The 16,322-nt window shown below is 39.1% G+C and overlaps 1 protein-coding gene across 1 annotated transcript in view; it reads left to right on the top strand.

Moving 5' to 3' along the window:
* Positions 1 to 16,322, top strand: part of HEATR5B (HEAT repeat containing 5B) — a 56,456-nt gene that overhangs the window by 27,264 nt on the left and 12,870 nt on the right. Inside the window, exons 22-30 of the mRNA XM_009880392.1 lie at positions 225 to 464; positions 2,322 to 2,573; positions 4,622 to 4,803; positions 5,866 to 5,934; positions 8,006 to 8,185; positions 11,303 to 11,540; positions 12,173 to 12,433; positions 13,410 to 13,537; positions 13,726 to 13,870. Coding sequence (XP_009878694.1) covers positions 225 to 464; positions 2,322 to 2,573; positions 4,622 to 4,803; positions 5,866 to 5,934; positions 8,006 to 8,185; positions 11,303 to 11,540; positions 12,173 to 12,433; positions 13,410 to 13,537; positions 13,726 to 13,870 — 1,695 coding nt within the window. The remainder of the gene's footprint in view (positions 1 to 224; positions 465 to 2,321; positions 2,574 to 4,621; positions 4,804 to 5,865; positions 5,935 to 8,005; positions 8,186 to 11,302; positions 11,541 to 12,172; positions 12,434 to 13,409; positions 13,538 to 13,725; positions 13,871 to 16,322) is intronic.

The raw sequence follows: 16,322 nt of genomic DNA, 5'->3' as shown, positions 1-16,322 counted from the left end.
AAGTAATACTAGGAGGTGTTATTGGTCTTGCAGGAAATAAATTAAATGAATTGCTATATTAAAATCTTTCTTGTGCTAATTCAGAAGAAATTCAGTAACATCTTGGTGTGTCATTGCCTGACCTATACACACACAAATACTCAATGTCCAATTCTAGTCTGTTATTCCAAATTTTAAAACTGAGTTACTGACTTCAGGAAAGATTTCTCATTACCATTTTGCAGATATGAATCCTTTTGCACCAGGAGCTGGTTCTCGGCGAGATGCTCATTCCCGACATCAGGGGGTTAATATAACAGAGACAGGCCTTGAAGGTGTCCTTTTTGGAATGCTGGATCGGGAGACTGATCGGAAGTTGTGCTCAGATATCCATGATACTCTGGGACATATGCTTTCATCACTGGCAGTAGAAAACCTTTCTCACTGGCTAATGCTTTGTAAGGATGTACTTGCAGCTTCCAGTGGTAAGTGTTCTCTAGTGTTCACATAAAGACAGTATGTCCTTAATAGTAGCATCTTCTGGCAATATTTGTTTGGAGCTTGTCTTTTATCCTAGTGAAGATGTAGCTTATATTGTATGTAGAACTTTGATTATAGTGCATTAAAACGTGCTTAGGATAACGAAATCATCAATGTTAAGTTATGTTAAGTTTTAAAATACTGCTTTTAAGATTAAAAAGTTAGTTGCCTTAAAGTAGGATTTCCAGTGGAGAAGCAGTGTGATTATTACTCTGACATTTCAGTATCTAAGTGAAAGCAGACTCTTTTTAGCCTTTATACATCAGGACCATACAGAAGGAAGAGTGCTGTACACACTCTGAGCTTTCTTTTATAAGGTTTTGTGAGTTACTGATATGATGATGGGTTACCATGGTGATGAAACTTTTGCTGCTTGTTCAGCTTTGCAGGCTTGTTTGCAAAGATCTTGTCCTCTGAGACCTTATTCCTGTTTTTCAGCTTGTAGGATGGTTGTGACGCAGATTCTGCTCATTTCCCTTGCATTTATTCTTGTTTATTGGCATACTGTGAGTTCATCCTGAAGCTCTTTCTAAATGTTGCCAGCTTTACGTTTACTGATGAGTAATGCTACCAATGATTTCTTTATGCAATGTAGCTACCGTGTATCTGCCCAGTGAGAAAGACCTTGTTTCCTGAGTTTGAAGCTGGCATGTCCTCTTCTTATTTTATGTGTGATGGGTTTCAAAGTTTTTAACATGGTTGTCCAGTCCCTTATTTATTTATTAGTAGGTGAAATAATCTCTGAGAGAACCACGTTTAAATAAATTTCTCTCAGCTGTACTTTAAGCCAGCAACTTCATTTTTAACTCCTTTGATCCAACTAACTGGCATATGAACAAAATCTGCTTTGCTTTTTAAGCAGAGATTTACAAATTGGCCACGTAAGGTCCTGGATGCTTTCTCAAAACACTCTTCTTGTGAATGGACTTCATCCATGTTTGATTTGCCATAGTCTCTTTTTCTCTTTGTTGAATGTTGACTCTTCAGCTGCTTAAAATTAAAATTAAACTTTCGAAGAAGCAAGCTTTCGTTTGGGCTGGGTTACCCTTGCAATAATTTCTTCTTGTTCTCCTCTAATTATTGCCAGAACAAATTTTTGTCGGTATCTTGGCATTTTGCTAATTTAGACCTTGCCATTGAGATTTTATGTTCTCATTTATGAATAGCAGAAGTGTGTATGCATGTTGGGTGAGTTGTTTTTTGTCCCTGTTTGGAGTTGTTTTGTTTTTTTTAATGTGATCCCCAAAGTATTTTTATTTTCTGAAATGAAATCTCACAGCACACTTAAAAAACAGGGCACACACTTGGAGAAAATAATTTTTTTAATGTTAGGCACATTTGTGGTTGCCATAAACTACCTACTTGGCTGCATACCTGTTCCATAGCATGGAACTTTGTAGTTTTGTTTCAGTTTAACATTCACTCTAGCTTTTTCTTGAAACTGGAGCTGAGTAGTTCAAAACTAAACTCATTCTTTGATTCTGAGCCTGGTAATCTCCTTACCCTGTTAACTGGCAATTTAATAAGTTACTTTTCAAAGGTGAGAAGGGATTCAACTATAGTTGGTATCTGTAGATTAATTAATTAATTTATTTCATATCATTTAAGCCATAAAGAGTAATATAGCCCAAATTAGAGGTGAGAAACATTTCTTCTACTGATATTCATATGCCTTTCTGTATTTTTCAGATGTTGTAGTTTCAACAGGAGAGTTAGTCTGTTTTGAATCTGAGTGTTAAGGAAAGTCTTGAATATGCCCTTAGCTGTCTTCTGTGGATTGTAACAGTGGGATTCTGTTGTAGACATGAGCACTGCTGCTCCCTTGGGAGGAGGGAAGGATGAGGAATCGGAGAAGAAGGATGAGATGGACGATGACACAATGTTTACCACCTTGGGTGAAGAGGATAAATCCAAGCCTTCTGTAGCACCTCGTTGGGCAACTCGTGTGTTTGCAGCAGACTGTCTGTGCCGAGTTATCATGCTGTGTGAGAACGCAAACAAGGCACACTTCGATCTGGCGCTGGCTCGTTCAGCGAGACTTAAAAACCCAAAAAGTAATTACAGAATGTGCATGTTTTGGTTTGGTTTTATTTTTTTTTAATTTTTGACACCTCTTTGCAGCTTAGAAAAAAATATAAGCAGTTATCCTTTCATTCAAATGGTTAAAAGCAAAGGAAATGGACAGCAAAAGGCAATAAAACTGTAGTTGTATAACCATTGTAGTTATTGTACCATGAACACAAAGAATGATGTTTGTTGGAGGATATAAATTCTGAGAGACTGATCTGCTTGGAAAGAAAAAAACCCTTAGATTTGCAAACCTTTTCTCCAGTCTGAAATAAAAGCAGTAAACTTCTAGCTAAGGGTGAGCTGGGAACAGTTTGTCTGAGTTAAACATAATCACAGCGATGACTTAGACTTCAGAGATTATTTTAACATCTCCAGACCGAAGGGGTGCTAGGAAAGAAAAAAGAGATAAGGCTGGGTAATTATTGCTGTGGCATTGATTGCAGAGCGAGGTACGTGGGAGGGAGTTATAATAAGGCATGGACCCAGCTGCTTTAGAAAGTGCATCCTTTTGATATCCATGGGAGCGATGAATATTAATTTTAAAGCTCATGTTTTCAGGATACTTTTATAAGGTAGAGGATAAAAATTGAGAGGTCAGAGATGACATAGTTGTTTTGTAAAGAAATGTTTTTCTAACAGGTAGTGGGAGGTTTCTGTCCTTGAGTTGCCCACGTGTATTGGTTCTGGTGCATAGCGATTGTTTGCTTTCACCCACGTAGCGCTCATGAGGATTTTGTGTATGTAGAATGAGTATCATGAGCATTCTAGAATGCATGGGATTAATAGATTTTGGTGTCTATGTTGTTGAAGGTGTCCGTTATGACACAAAGATTGATCAAGTCTTTGCTTGTGTTTCTTTGATGCAGTCTGATTTCAGCACTGTGCATTGGTTTTGTGAGAATCTTGTTCCTGATTGGAGTTGAGGCTGAGGTCACTGTTTGAAGATGTAGAGAGAAGAGTTTTGGGAAAGTTTATTTGGTGATGGCAGTGTAGTATAGAGAAAATAACAAAATAACTGCTGCTTATAGGATCCTGCAGAGGATTGCAGATTATAATCCTGAGAATTCAGATCTCTGAATTTATTTAAAGTGAACTTGATGTACCTGGTATCATTGTAAAAAGACAAACTCAGAAAACTTCTACGTCCCCAACTTCACCTTCCAAAATATTTAAATTTTACTGATGTCTGTGATGGTCTGAAAAAGGAAGTGCAGACTTTACCACTTAGTAATTTTTAAATGATTTCCAGTCTTTTTTTTACTGACATGCCTCTGAAAAGTGTCAGCTACAAAATATACTGTTCTTTTTACCTTGAGACTTGAAAATATGTAGAGCTTTCATAATTTGTGGCTTTTGTTATTCACCCTGGATATTATGTTTTTAAATATTTTATTTTCATATTAGTTGTATGACATCTGGTAATTTCAAATTGAGAGTGAGGAAAGAAAATTAATAAATAGAGAAGAATAATCCTTGTGGAAATGTAACGTATTGTTCTTTTCTGCGTGTTGTCTGCTGCTTACTTACAGCCTTGCATGTGGCTTTTGGGAGCAGAACTAGAGGCGTACTCGGTTTTTAGATGGCTGGATGTTGATGAGGTTTTCCTTTATCAGCAGGGGTCACTATAAGCATAGGACTCGAACAGGAATTGCCTTGAAGATTTTCTGTAGGTTTTGGCGGTATCACTAACATTAGCTTTACTAATTGTTCTAATCTCTTCTAAGCTACTCAGCCACATTTACATACTCTATGCAATGCAATTTTTGTGTATGGTATATTTCGTTTTGTTTCAAATTTATGCTTAATTTTTAAGGTTGTTTTAGGAATAAAAGTCCTTGCCTCACTTTAAGGGTAAAAAAAAAAAGAAAGAAAAATAGGTTACGTTCTTTCCTGCCTTCTTCCATACCCTGAATGTGTACCTTTGAAAAAGAATAGGTAATATTTATACATGTCAATGAGGAAAATGTTACGAATATCTGTCATGTTAGATATCTCTTATGTTACTAAATAGTTCTTTCCTTTTTGTTCTAAGATGACTTCTTAGTACTGCATCTCTCTGACCTTATTCGAATGGCATTTATGGCTGCGACAGATCACAGCAATCAATTACGAATGGCGGGTCTTCAGGCTCTTGAAGACATTATCAAGAAATTTGCATCAGTTCCTGAGCCAGAGTTTCCAGGCCATGTGATACTGGAGCAGTATCAGGCTAATGTGAGACACCCTTTATAAGTTCAGGAAATTGTATAATTACGCCGACATGCCAGTATTAGCATTGAGAACATTTTGTAACTTCAGAAGACCTGTGAAGAGATTTTTGCATGTGAAAATGTACTGAAGAGACTCTTTTATTTACCTCTTCAAAATTTAGTAATTTAGTAGCTGATGAAAGTAAAAATTCCGTAGCTATTGATTCTTGAAAGCCAAATATTACAACTTACATTTAATTTTTGGCAAGAGTGACATTTTATTTGTAGAATGAGGAATTGGAAAATAATGCTGATTTAGTCCCAGATTGAACCTAATAAATTTATTTTCTGGGGAATTAATGTATTTCTGTTTAAATGAAAACTACAAAAGTATAGGAATGGGAGGTGGGCAGTTGAAGATTTATTTTGGGGTATTATTGCTTTATTTTGTTGCATAGCTTAACTCTTTCACCTCTTTTGTCTTCACTGTGTCTTCAAGATCTTTGCAAATATTTTTTTAAAGGCAAGCTTTCATCCTTTTCACTTCCTGCCTTTGTCTTCTTCCTCCTGTAGTGCTGACTTGGTTCCTTTTTCTTTTCAGAAAGATGCTCCCTTATAACAACTGCCTAAAAGGCTTTTTTTGTCAGTATTTGGGAATATTTTGGGGACTTGATGCAAATCCAACCATAAACACTTGATTTCACATTGTTATTCCTTTGGACATCAGAAAGTCATTGGCTTCTTGAGCCTTAGCATAAATGGCACCTGTAATACTTTCATGATTAAAAAGATACTCATTAAAAGAAGAAAGCTAATACTGCATATTTGACTAGTAGTTGAAGCTTAAAAAGGCAATGGGCAAGCAGGAAAAAAATGATTTAGGACTTTGTTGTTGTTGTTTAAGGAATACTATTGCAAATGTCTGCTAGACAGTTACAGTCCAAACTTATCCTTCCTATAATGCCAAAATTGCCAATCTTTTCTTGCTTGTTCTGTATGTGTGCTTGAGCCTTAAACAAGGTGAGATGAAGAATGTTGTCTCACTATTGTTTTAACTGGATTTTTTAATTTTTCTTCCTGTCAACAGGTTGGAGCTGCTCTGAGACCAGCTTTTTCCCAAGATACACCATCTGATATAACGGCAAAGGCCTGCCAGGTACAGAGAAAAATGTTCGGATAGTATAAGCCAAACTGATTTTCCTTCTCTTTGTAAGAAGGATGCAGAAGAGAAGTAGTAGCAGATGGCTGGCAAATTTTGTAAACCTAACCCGTGATGTTTTTGTAACATCTTTTGTGTCTCCTAGTAATATATTTTGTTCCTCAGAAGTGCACGAGATCTTGTAGGGAGCTACATCAGAAAATATTTAGTCTTTCTGAAACTAATTAAGTCTTCATGTCAATTCTGCATTTGTTGCTAAAAAAAAAAAAAAAAGAAAAACCAACCTTGCTTAATGAGAGCAATAGCAGTGTATTCATTGACGTGCCTTTCAGTCCAATCAAATACTCGTGTTACTGATAATTTACCTTTAAATACTAAACTTCCATTCAGATTAATACTCTGGTTTAGATTTTAGAAGATCTGAGCATTCTCATCACAGTCATAGTAACAACCTCTCAGTGAAAGATTTTGGGTTTTTTAGTGTGTGTGTGTTTTTTCATGTGTGATCTTCTACTACTGTAGTTTAAATCAGCCATCAGCAACATAGCTGTAGTAGTATCTGGTACGTGGCTTACAGAGCTAAATTACTACTGTACTTTAAAGCAGCAGTTTAATTAGCTATGGAAATAACCAATTTTAATATGTTAACTTCGTGTATGCGAGTTTTGTTTAGTAGATCTTGGTCCAACGGGACTGTGATTTTTGTGGTGGTGTTTTATACTCTTAATTTCCAGCAAAATTATAAGGATAGATCACATATGGCATAATTTGGTATCTCTACATAGGAAAGAATATTGTGCTCACCTTACAGAAAATGTCTGTGCATTTAAAGCTAGATGAAGAGGCATTTTGTGTGAAAACATGTAACTTCCCTTGTCAAAACCTTCCCTATTTGACCAATTTCAAAGCGGATGTGTGCGCTTACAGGATCGAATGGTTGGAGATTAGGGTTGGATATTTAAATCTCTACAAGTTACATGGACAGAGATGGGTTGCGCTGCCTGAGTTTGATGTTATAATTTTATGGCATTAGTGAAACAGTTGTTGACTTGCCCAGCAGCAGGAGTGAAGCTGGTCTTAGTCCTACTGTGAAAGAATTATGGGTTTGCGACAGATTTTCAGCAGCCTTGTCCTGTGCACCTTCCGGATACTGTTTTTGTTTACTTTGCTTTAAATGCGTCCATCGTTCCAGATCATGAGAGGCCCTTCCCCAAAGGCTTTCATCAAACTGGTTCTCTAAAAGCAAAATAAATAAATTGGAGATAGGACAAAAGTGCTATGAAAGAATTTGTCCCTTTTTCTTTTTGTAGAAAGCAGCTGCACAAGAATTCTTCAGTTGCCTGCATTGTATCTGGGCGTGAATGTGTTTCAGAGGATTAATGCCAATGTATAGCATTAGACAGGAGCAGCTGGTCTATATGGTGTTTGAATTTTAAGTACCAGTGCGGGTCCGTTTAATTCAAAAGAAAAGAAAAATGGGGAGACAACCTGTTTGTGCACCATGTTTGGCATTGATTGTTCTAGAATGTGGTACTGTTGGTTCCAGACCAGAGCTCAGTTGTTTAATGATCTCGCTCATTTCTAGGTGGTTTTTTGATGTTAATGACCTTGAAAGCGTCTCATTAGTATGGAGCCTTAATATATAATTTGAGAGGTGTGGGTTTTTAAGGATGTACTTCTATTGATTGCTGTCCACTATATTCTTCACGGTGAATGCAATGACCCTTTACTTGAACGATTTAAGGAGACACTTTAGACAGAAATTATTACCTATTTATGGAGGTTTAAAAAACTATTTTAAGTATTTTCCATGTATCTATTAAGTTCCATTGTAATATGCTTTGCAAATACAGCTTTGTAACCACTCACCTGACCAATTCTGTTATCATGGCTGGGGAGAAAAAAAGGAAAACTTCGGGGGTTTTTGATATTAGCAACTCTCTTCCCGCTTAAGTCTTTTGTGGTGGTTGTTTTGTTTTTTGTTTTCTTACAGGGTTTTTTTTTTTCAGTTATAAGATTGCTGAGGTTTTTTTGCTATCTTAAAATGATTCTAAACTTTGTTGTTTAGGTATGTAGCGCTTGGATAGGAAGTGGGGTTGTAAGTGACCTGAATGATCTCCGTCGAGTTCACAACCTTCTTGTCTCTTCCCTGGATAAAGTGCAAGCAGGAAAGGGATCTTCTAGCCAGCTTTACCGAGAGAGTGCAACTACTATGGAAAAACTTGCTGTTCTGAAAGCATGGGCTGAGGTAAACATTGACCATTAAATCTTTAAAATTTGAAAAGATTTTGCAGTGTAATAGCAGCCTCACACCTCACTGGCTGTTCTGTGAGCCTTGCACATGCCCTCCTCCTTACCTATTGCAGTTCCACTCCTGGGATGTTTTCATCTCTATATCTTTCTCTGTTCCTTTTTCTGCCATTCTGTCAATCCTTATTTACAGGGATGCTTGACTGTTCTTCGTTTTACTGCACTTTTCTGTCTTAAAGTATACACTCACACTCTATCAAATTTTGATTTTCCTCCCATGTTATTGCTCTTAAACTTAAAAGACAAAAAAAACCCAACAAAAAAAAACTTAACAAAACCCCACCAATGTTAAAATATATTCTAGTAAAATATTGCAGTTAATTAACTAGGAGTTTGTCATAGAATCAAAGAGTCATTCAGGCTGGAAAAGACCTTTAAGATCATTGAGTCCAATTGTTAACATAGCACTGCGAAGTCCACCACAAAACCATGTCACTAAGCACCACATCTACATGTCTTTTAAATACCTCCAGGGGAGGCGACTCAACCACTTCCCTGGGCAGGCTGTTCCAACACTTGACAACCCCTTCAATGAAGAAATTTTTTTCTTAATATCCAGTCTAAACCTCGCCGGCACAACTTGAGGCAGTTTCCTCTTGTCCTATGGCTTGCTACCTGGGAGAAGAGACCAACACCCACCTTGCTACAATGTTCTTTTAGGTAGTTGTAGAGACCAAGAAGGTCTTCCCTCAGCCTCCTTTTCTGCAGCTAAACAACACCAGTTCCCTCCGCCGCTCCTCAGAAGACTTGTGCTCTAGACCCCTCACTAGCTTCATTGGTCTTCTTTGGACTCTCTCCAACACCTCAGTGTCTTGTAGTAAGGGGTCCAAAACTGAACACAGTATTCAAGCTGTAGCCTCATCAGTGCCGAGTACAGGGGGACGATCACTTCCCTAGTCCTGATGGCTGCACTATTTCTAATACAAGCCAGGATGCTATTGGTCTTCTCGGCCACCTGGGCACACTGCCAGTTCATATTCAGCTGGCTGTCAACCAACACCCTCAGGTCCTTTTCTGCTGGGCAGCTTTCCAGCCACCCTTCCCCAAGCGTGTAGCCCTGCATGGGTTTGTTGTGACCCAGGTGCAGGATCTGGCACTTGGCCTTGTTGAACCTCATACCATTGGCCTCGGCCCATCGGTCCAGCCTGTCCAGATCCCTCTGTAGAACCTTCTTACCCCCAAGCAGTTCAACACGCCTGCCCAACTTACTGTTGTCTGCAGACTTACTGAGGGTGCACTCGATCCCCTTGTCTAGATCATTGATAAAGATACTAAACAGAACTGGCCCCAGTACTGAGCCCTAGGGAACACCACTTGTGACTGGCTGCCAACTGGATTTAACTTCATTCACCACCACTCTCTGGGCCCAGCCATCCAGCCCTTTTTTTTACCCAGCAAAGAGTGTGCCCATCCAAGCCATGAACAGCCAGTTTCTTCAGGAGTGTACTGTGGGAAATGGTGTCAAAGGCTTTACTGAAGTCTAGGTAGACAACGTCCACAGCCTTTCCTTCATCAACTAAGGTCACCTTGTCATAGAAGGAGATCAGGTTAGTCAAGCAGAACCTGCCTTTCATGAACCCATGCTGATTGGGCCTGATCGCCTGGTTGTCCTCTCTGTGCCACATGATGGCAGTCAGGATGATCTGCTCTATAACCTTCCCCAGCACCAAGGTCAGACTGACAGGCCTGTAATTCCTCATGTCCTCCTTCTGGCCATTCTTGTAGATGGGTGTCACATTTGCTAACTACCAGTCAACTGAGACTCCCCAGTTAGCCAGGACTGCTGATAAATGATGGAAACTGTCTTGGTGAGCACTTCTGCCAGCTCTGTCAGTACCCTTGGGTGGATCCCGTCCGGCCCTATAGACTTGTGTGTGTCTAAGTGGTGTAGCAGGTTGCTAACCATTTCCCTTTGGATAATGGAGGCTTCATTCTGCTCCCCATTTTCTAGCTCAGGGGGCTGGGTACTCATGGAACAACTGGTCTTACTGTTAAAGGCTGAGGCGGAGAAGGCATTAGGTACCTCAGCCTTTTCCTCATCCTTTGTCACTGTGTTTCCCCTGCATGCCATAGAAGACGGACATTCTCCTTAGTCCTCCTTTTATTGCTAATGTATTTCTAGAAACATTTTTTTGTTTGTTGTCAAAGTGTTCATAATAAATTACAGGCTTAATGTAGATATTTTTGGGGAATGGCTGGAATACCAGAAATCTTCACCTATTTACAAAGGACAGAGTTAGCACTATTTACATTACCTTGCTTCCTGAAATGTTACTTGCATGCTATAGAGCTTTACGTATAATTACACAAATGGTATTGTGGTTTCTTTTAGTGTAGTATTTAAGATTTTGGGTTTTTTTCATTAAATTTTCTTGGAAGTTACTCTTGAAATTACAAAGAAAAGTATTACCATTTCAGCTGTGCAACATTAATCATCCCATACTGTAATTTTCAGCTTTGATATGGTGCACCTATTGTGCGAAGACACATTTTTATTGTATTTCTTTTCTAAAAATGCTTATTTTTACTGTATTTTTTTCTGATATTTCTGCTTTATCCTTTTATCCTCTCAAAACATCTATCAAAGACAAACATATAAACGTTCTTGTATTCATGTAACACATTTAAAGTCATTTGCATGTCTTTGTGGTACCTAATCTGCTCCCAGAAAGTGACAATTACTCTAATTTATCTAGTAGCTCTTAATGTAGGTCAACGAAATCTTTGCAATAAGGATGTATTGATTTAATACAATGGGTTATTTAAATCAATATGTCTGTGTAGACCAGTAGTAATTAACACTTTTTTAGGAAAAAAACATATAGCCAGATTGTTTTAGGGGCATAAATGGCACTTTCCTAAGTGTTACATTCTGGTAGAGATAAAAGAAAAAATATTTAAATCAAATTTAATTGTATCGCAAATCTCTCTTTCCCAGTAACTTTCCAGTAAATCATCTGTGTATGGAATGTGTTACTTTCACATGGGAAAGGCTGCTGCTTTTTTGATTTTTAGGATCTCACGGCATGTACTTTCATATCTGTTTTTCTTCTAGGTGTACGTTGTTGCCATGAAAATTAAGAAAGAAGCAGAGACCAAACCGAAGCGTGTTTTAAAGAGCACAGAGGAGGATGAGGATGATTTTGGTGCTGTAGATGAGTTGCCACCAGATAGTTTGATAACACTTGTACAACCTGAGCTGCCTGCGCTTAGCCGTCTCTGGTTAGCTGCACTGAAAGATTATGCTCTTTTAACTTTACCAGCTGAATTTGCTACCCAGCTTCCACCAGATGGTGAGCACTGGAATTTATTTTTGTGGTGTTGTGAAAAACAGGAAGAAACCCTTAGCTGAGACTTTAAATTATTCTATAAATTATTTGGCAGGCATGTGTTTTATGCAAGTGATACATTTCTGCCTATGTGTAATAGGAATGTATGTTTGAAGTTTGAGCGTGCTTTTTTCCTTCAACCTGCAATGAAGGTATTCTTCATCTGAATCACACATCATTAAAACTATGTCTTTGTAGAATTAAGAATATCTCTACACCTCTAATATTTTGCTATCACATGCAAAAAGATGTTTACTATGAGAAAAACATAGCCCTTGAGATTAGAGCAGGTACTGTCTTATAATATTTTACTGAATTAAAAATGAGTGTTCTATATGAAAAATGCTGCGAGACCTGCTGACTTTGCCTGCCTTGGTTGCTCTCTGCTTCCTGTTCTGTTGTGGCCATTGCACTTTGTACTAATGTTGCTCGTTCACAAGGAGAATTGGGATGCACTGTCACTAACAAGGATTACATCTGAATATGTACATGATCAAATACACCCAGAGTGAATAATAAATTTAGAGTACTATGTGCTTTCTGTCTATTATTTGCAGAGAATTTCAGAATTTACCTTTGCTTTGCTAATTTAACAGGGGGAGCATTTTACACGCCGGAAACAATTGATACAGCTAGACTGCATTACCGAAACTCCTGGGCTCCCATACTACATGCAGTGGCGCTTTGGCTAAACAGTACGGGATTTAATGCTTCAGAGTCAGCAGAAGAGACTGCTGCAGCGATGCCCAATTCACAGAAACGTGCTGCATCCATTATGTTAAACCAGACACCTGGAACGCCACCTACCACTAAATCTTTGCCAGAGATAAACAAAGATCGAATGCATTTAATTTTGGGTAAGAGTTACAAGTTTGGAGTTCAGTAGGAATGCATTATGTATGAAATGAGTAAGAAAAGATACTTTGCTTGAAATCTGGGAAGTTTAAAATAGATCACATGTCTGGACAGTAGTATTTCAAAATATCTGTCTCTACATATCTCTCTGCCTCCTGTGTTCTTTATAGCTTTGACAGAATATTTGTTGGTGTGATTATTGTGATTTTTATAGACAAGTTTTTTATGGACAATCTCTAGTTTACTCATGTAATTAAATAAAATGAGTAGGAACTGTTATATGCTGCGGTATAATTCAGATGGTACAAAATATTATGCTTCAAAGACAAAAGCTGTAAGGTTATTAAAATACACACCCTCATAAAACAACAGTTCAGTAGAGACTGATATTTGATAAGTAACATGGAGTACCTTTTGCATCAGTTTTTCATCTGTAAGTAGCAATCACTGTTTCCCTTTGTTGTTTTCTAACAGCTTTAATAGGTGGATGCGATCACTTATTCTGAGGAATGCCAGCAGTTTGCTGAGATATACAGCTATTTAAAACCAGAATTAAGTGCCATACGTATAATATGAATATTGCATAATTTTTGAGCCTTAATTTTCATCTCTGTTATTTTTATATTTAAAGGACTTCACTAAAATAAAACTCAATTTACAATTGAAGGATTCAGAAGTCTGTCTTAAAGATCTTTAGAACGAAGTGTGGATTTCTCTTAAGTGATTGAAGTTGCTTGCTGTTACTGTTTATCATTTTTCCTGCCAAATTTGGGGGAAGACATGATGCAGAAGAGAAAGCAAATACAATTCTGCTATTTCTAATACATAAACTCTCTTTTCCTTTAGAGGAGGAAGAGTTGAGAAAACATGTGCCTTTCTGAAGTTGTTAAGAACCTGCTATGCTAATAAAGACATTTAAAAAGAAAGCTTGATTTTATGATTAATGTGAGCATTCTTTTTAACTATTGCTTTTTTCAGGTGTTAGTATACAGTTTCTGTGTTCCCCCCGACCTGAAGAGCCTGTTGAGCATGTTACATCTTGTTTACAAGCACTTCATACTTTATTGGATTCCCCTTGTGCCAGGATCCATATTGCAGAGGATCAGGTACTGTATGAGCATGTTGTAACAATTAGCTTTTTCTAGGTCTTGGTCTTTCATCTGTGATGATTACAAAAACAGTAATTATTTTTGCGTGAGAAAAGTAGTTGCTCACCATAAGCAAGTGACACAACAGTTAGGAATTGTTAAGTCCTAATTAATTTTTTTTTAATACGTATTTTGTTCTACTATAGCTCCTTGGCGTTGAACTCTTGAGTGTACTTCACCGACTCCTCCTGACCTGGGATCCTCCTTCAGTCCAGCTACTGGTTACAGGAGTTGTTCAGCAGATAGTAAGAGCAGCTCAAGATTATTTGCAGGAAAAAAGGAATACCCTAAGTAAGATTTTGAAAACACAGCTTGCTTTGCAGAGTAAATAAGCAACAGGTTTTCGTGTTGAGAAAGGATCTCAAATATGATTACATTGAGGAGGAAAATGCTGTGTATTCCACAGATACTCCTGATGTATTTGTAATCTCACCTGCTGATTTCTTAACTCTTGTAAGATGAAATTTTTGTTCCTCTGATCATTCTAGCAGTTATTGCTTTCATGTCTGGTTTTCATTTATTTTTCTCGGGTATGAGCGATGAAAATTATAGCCAGCACATCACTTAAGGTCTTACTAACACCTTGCTCAGTTTCATTACTGTTTCTCTATTGACTGCCTCCTAGCACCTGATTTACCTCTTTTCTGAAGTTTAATCATTCAGCCCCCAATGTAGGGTCTTGTGGTGCGTCCCTGGCACAGCTGGCATTCATGAGGTGAGTGAGCTGCTACTGGAACCAGTGTGACAAGTTGCCTGCCCTGGAGATCTTGCCAGGAAGTGGGAGCAGACTTGCATCTGGGTTCTTACTTCACTGACATTCAGGGTGTGTCAGCAACCAGGAGCTCTGGGAACAGAGTGTGCAAACAGGAGAGAGGCAGTTGCAATGGAAAGGCGTGCTCATGCAGCCCAGAAGTGCTGCTCAAGACTGTACAAGACTGCTAGAGTCAGCATAATGATGGCAGTGACATACAGCAAGATACAGTCTGCTGACTGAGGAGCAATCACCTCTGGCACATCACAGGTCTAATGACCTGGCTTGACATTCAGATGGAAGTCCTGATGTGACTGTTCTCCAGATGCTTGTCTGTGCAGCCAGGGCTGGAGGTGACATTGGTCTCACCTGAGAGATGTGAAGGAAATGCCTGTGAAGGTGTGCAGATTCTATAATGTCAGGAAGTGCAAATGGGAGAATGACATGTTCGTCACAGAGATCTTGCAGGTGCAGGAGCCCAAGCCCCATGTGTCACGGAAGGAGGGACAGCCATAGGCTATGCTGGAATATGGCCCTGGAGGATAGGACTCCCATCCTCCCATCCAGGTGGAGGCTGCAAGGTTGTGACTTCCAGCAACAAAAGGCTTTATCTCCAGATATCTAGTTGGAGACACTATAGGGATCTGGCAAGAGGAGAAGAGGAACAAGCTGTCAGGGTAGGTATTTGGGCCAACCGTCCCTCTTTGACAGCTCATAACTGATAGTACCAAGAGGAAGTGAAGGGTAGTACCAGTCAGGAACTCTCTGCTTGTTTGCTACAGACTGACGAATCAAGAAGAGAAGGTGAATGAAGCCATATTAAACCAACTGGAAGAAGTCTTCTAATTGCAAGCTATGGGAGCCTCGTGAGAGATTTTTGTTATCCAGATGTGCTGGAAGGACAGCACTGCAGGATGCTAGCAATCTGAAGCTTTCAGAAGTGTATGAAACACATTTTTTTCAGTATGGATGCTGGACAGTCCAAATGAGGGAGGTGCTCAGTGGATCTGCTACTCACTAGTATGGAAGAATTGGTTGTGAAGTCTGATGGTAGCTGTGGCTGTAGCAGCCGTGAGGTAGTAGAGTTCATGATCCTGAGGGAAATGAAGAAAGCAAGCAGCAGAACAAAAGCTTTGGGCTGACTTAGCAGACTTGGGCTTGTGCAGGGGGTTTGCAGAGGAGGTCTTGTGGGAAGCTTCCCAGAAGGGCAAAGGAAAGAGATGGTTCATCTTTGGTGACAAAAAATAGCTCATCCAAAAGTCCAGGATGCTAAATAGGTATGGCAGGAGGCTGACTTGGCTGAACGGGAACTTCTGACTGAGCTCAAATGTGACAAGGAAGTGTATGGATAGTGGAAGTGGGGCCAAACTGCTCAGGAAGACCACTGAAGATGTCTGCTCAGGTATGGAAGGGTGGAATTAGGAAAGCCACTATTTGGCTGGAGCTGAGACTGGTGGTGAATGTTAAGTGTGACAAAAAGGGCTTTTATAGCTATGTTGGCAGCAAAAAGACCAAGGAAATTTGGACCTGCTGCTGAATGGATTGGATGATCTAATGACAAAACATGTTGGGGAAAAACTGAGGCACTGTCTTCTTTGCATAGTCCTCCTGTGTCTCTCTGTCTAGTGAGCAAGTTTAGGGGAGAGAATTGCTACCTACTGTAGATGAGCATCAGGTTAGGGACCACTTAGACAAAAGCTGGACATACCCTGGGACCGGGTGGGATGCATCTGAGGGAGCTGGCTGATGACATGCTAAGGCTGCTGCAATCATCTTTGAAAAGTTGTTGAGCTCAAAATTGTGATACCAAATTGTGCGCGTGCTGCCTCTCAGGGGAATCTTGAGTTGCAGGACTGAGAACCTGCTGCAGTTCAGCAAAGACAAATGCAAAATCCTGCATTTGGGATGGAATAACCCTGGGCATTGGTATAGGCTGGGGAGCTGACAGATGGATGGCAGATTTGCCAAATAACGAGTTGAATGTGAATCTTT

Source organism: Charadrius vociferus, unplaced genomic scaffold, assembly GCF_000708025.1.
Source record: "Charadrius vociferus isolate BGI_N301 unplaced genomic scaffold, ASM70802v2 scaffold62, whole genome shotgun sequence".
Classification (NCBI taxonomy): Eukaryota; Metazoa; Chordata; class Aves; order Charadriiformes; family Charadriidae; genus Charadrius; species Charadrius vociferus.
The sequence above is the reverse complement of the archived record's forward strand: the minus strand, read 5'-3'. Positions and strand labels throughout refer to the sequence as shown.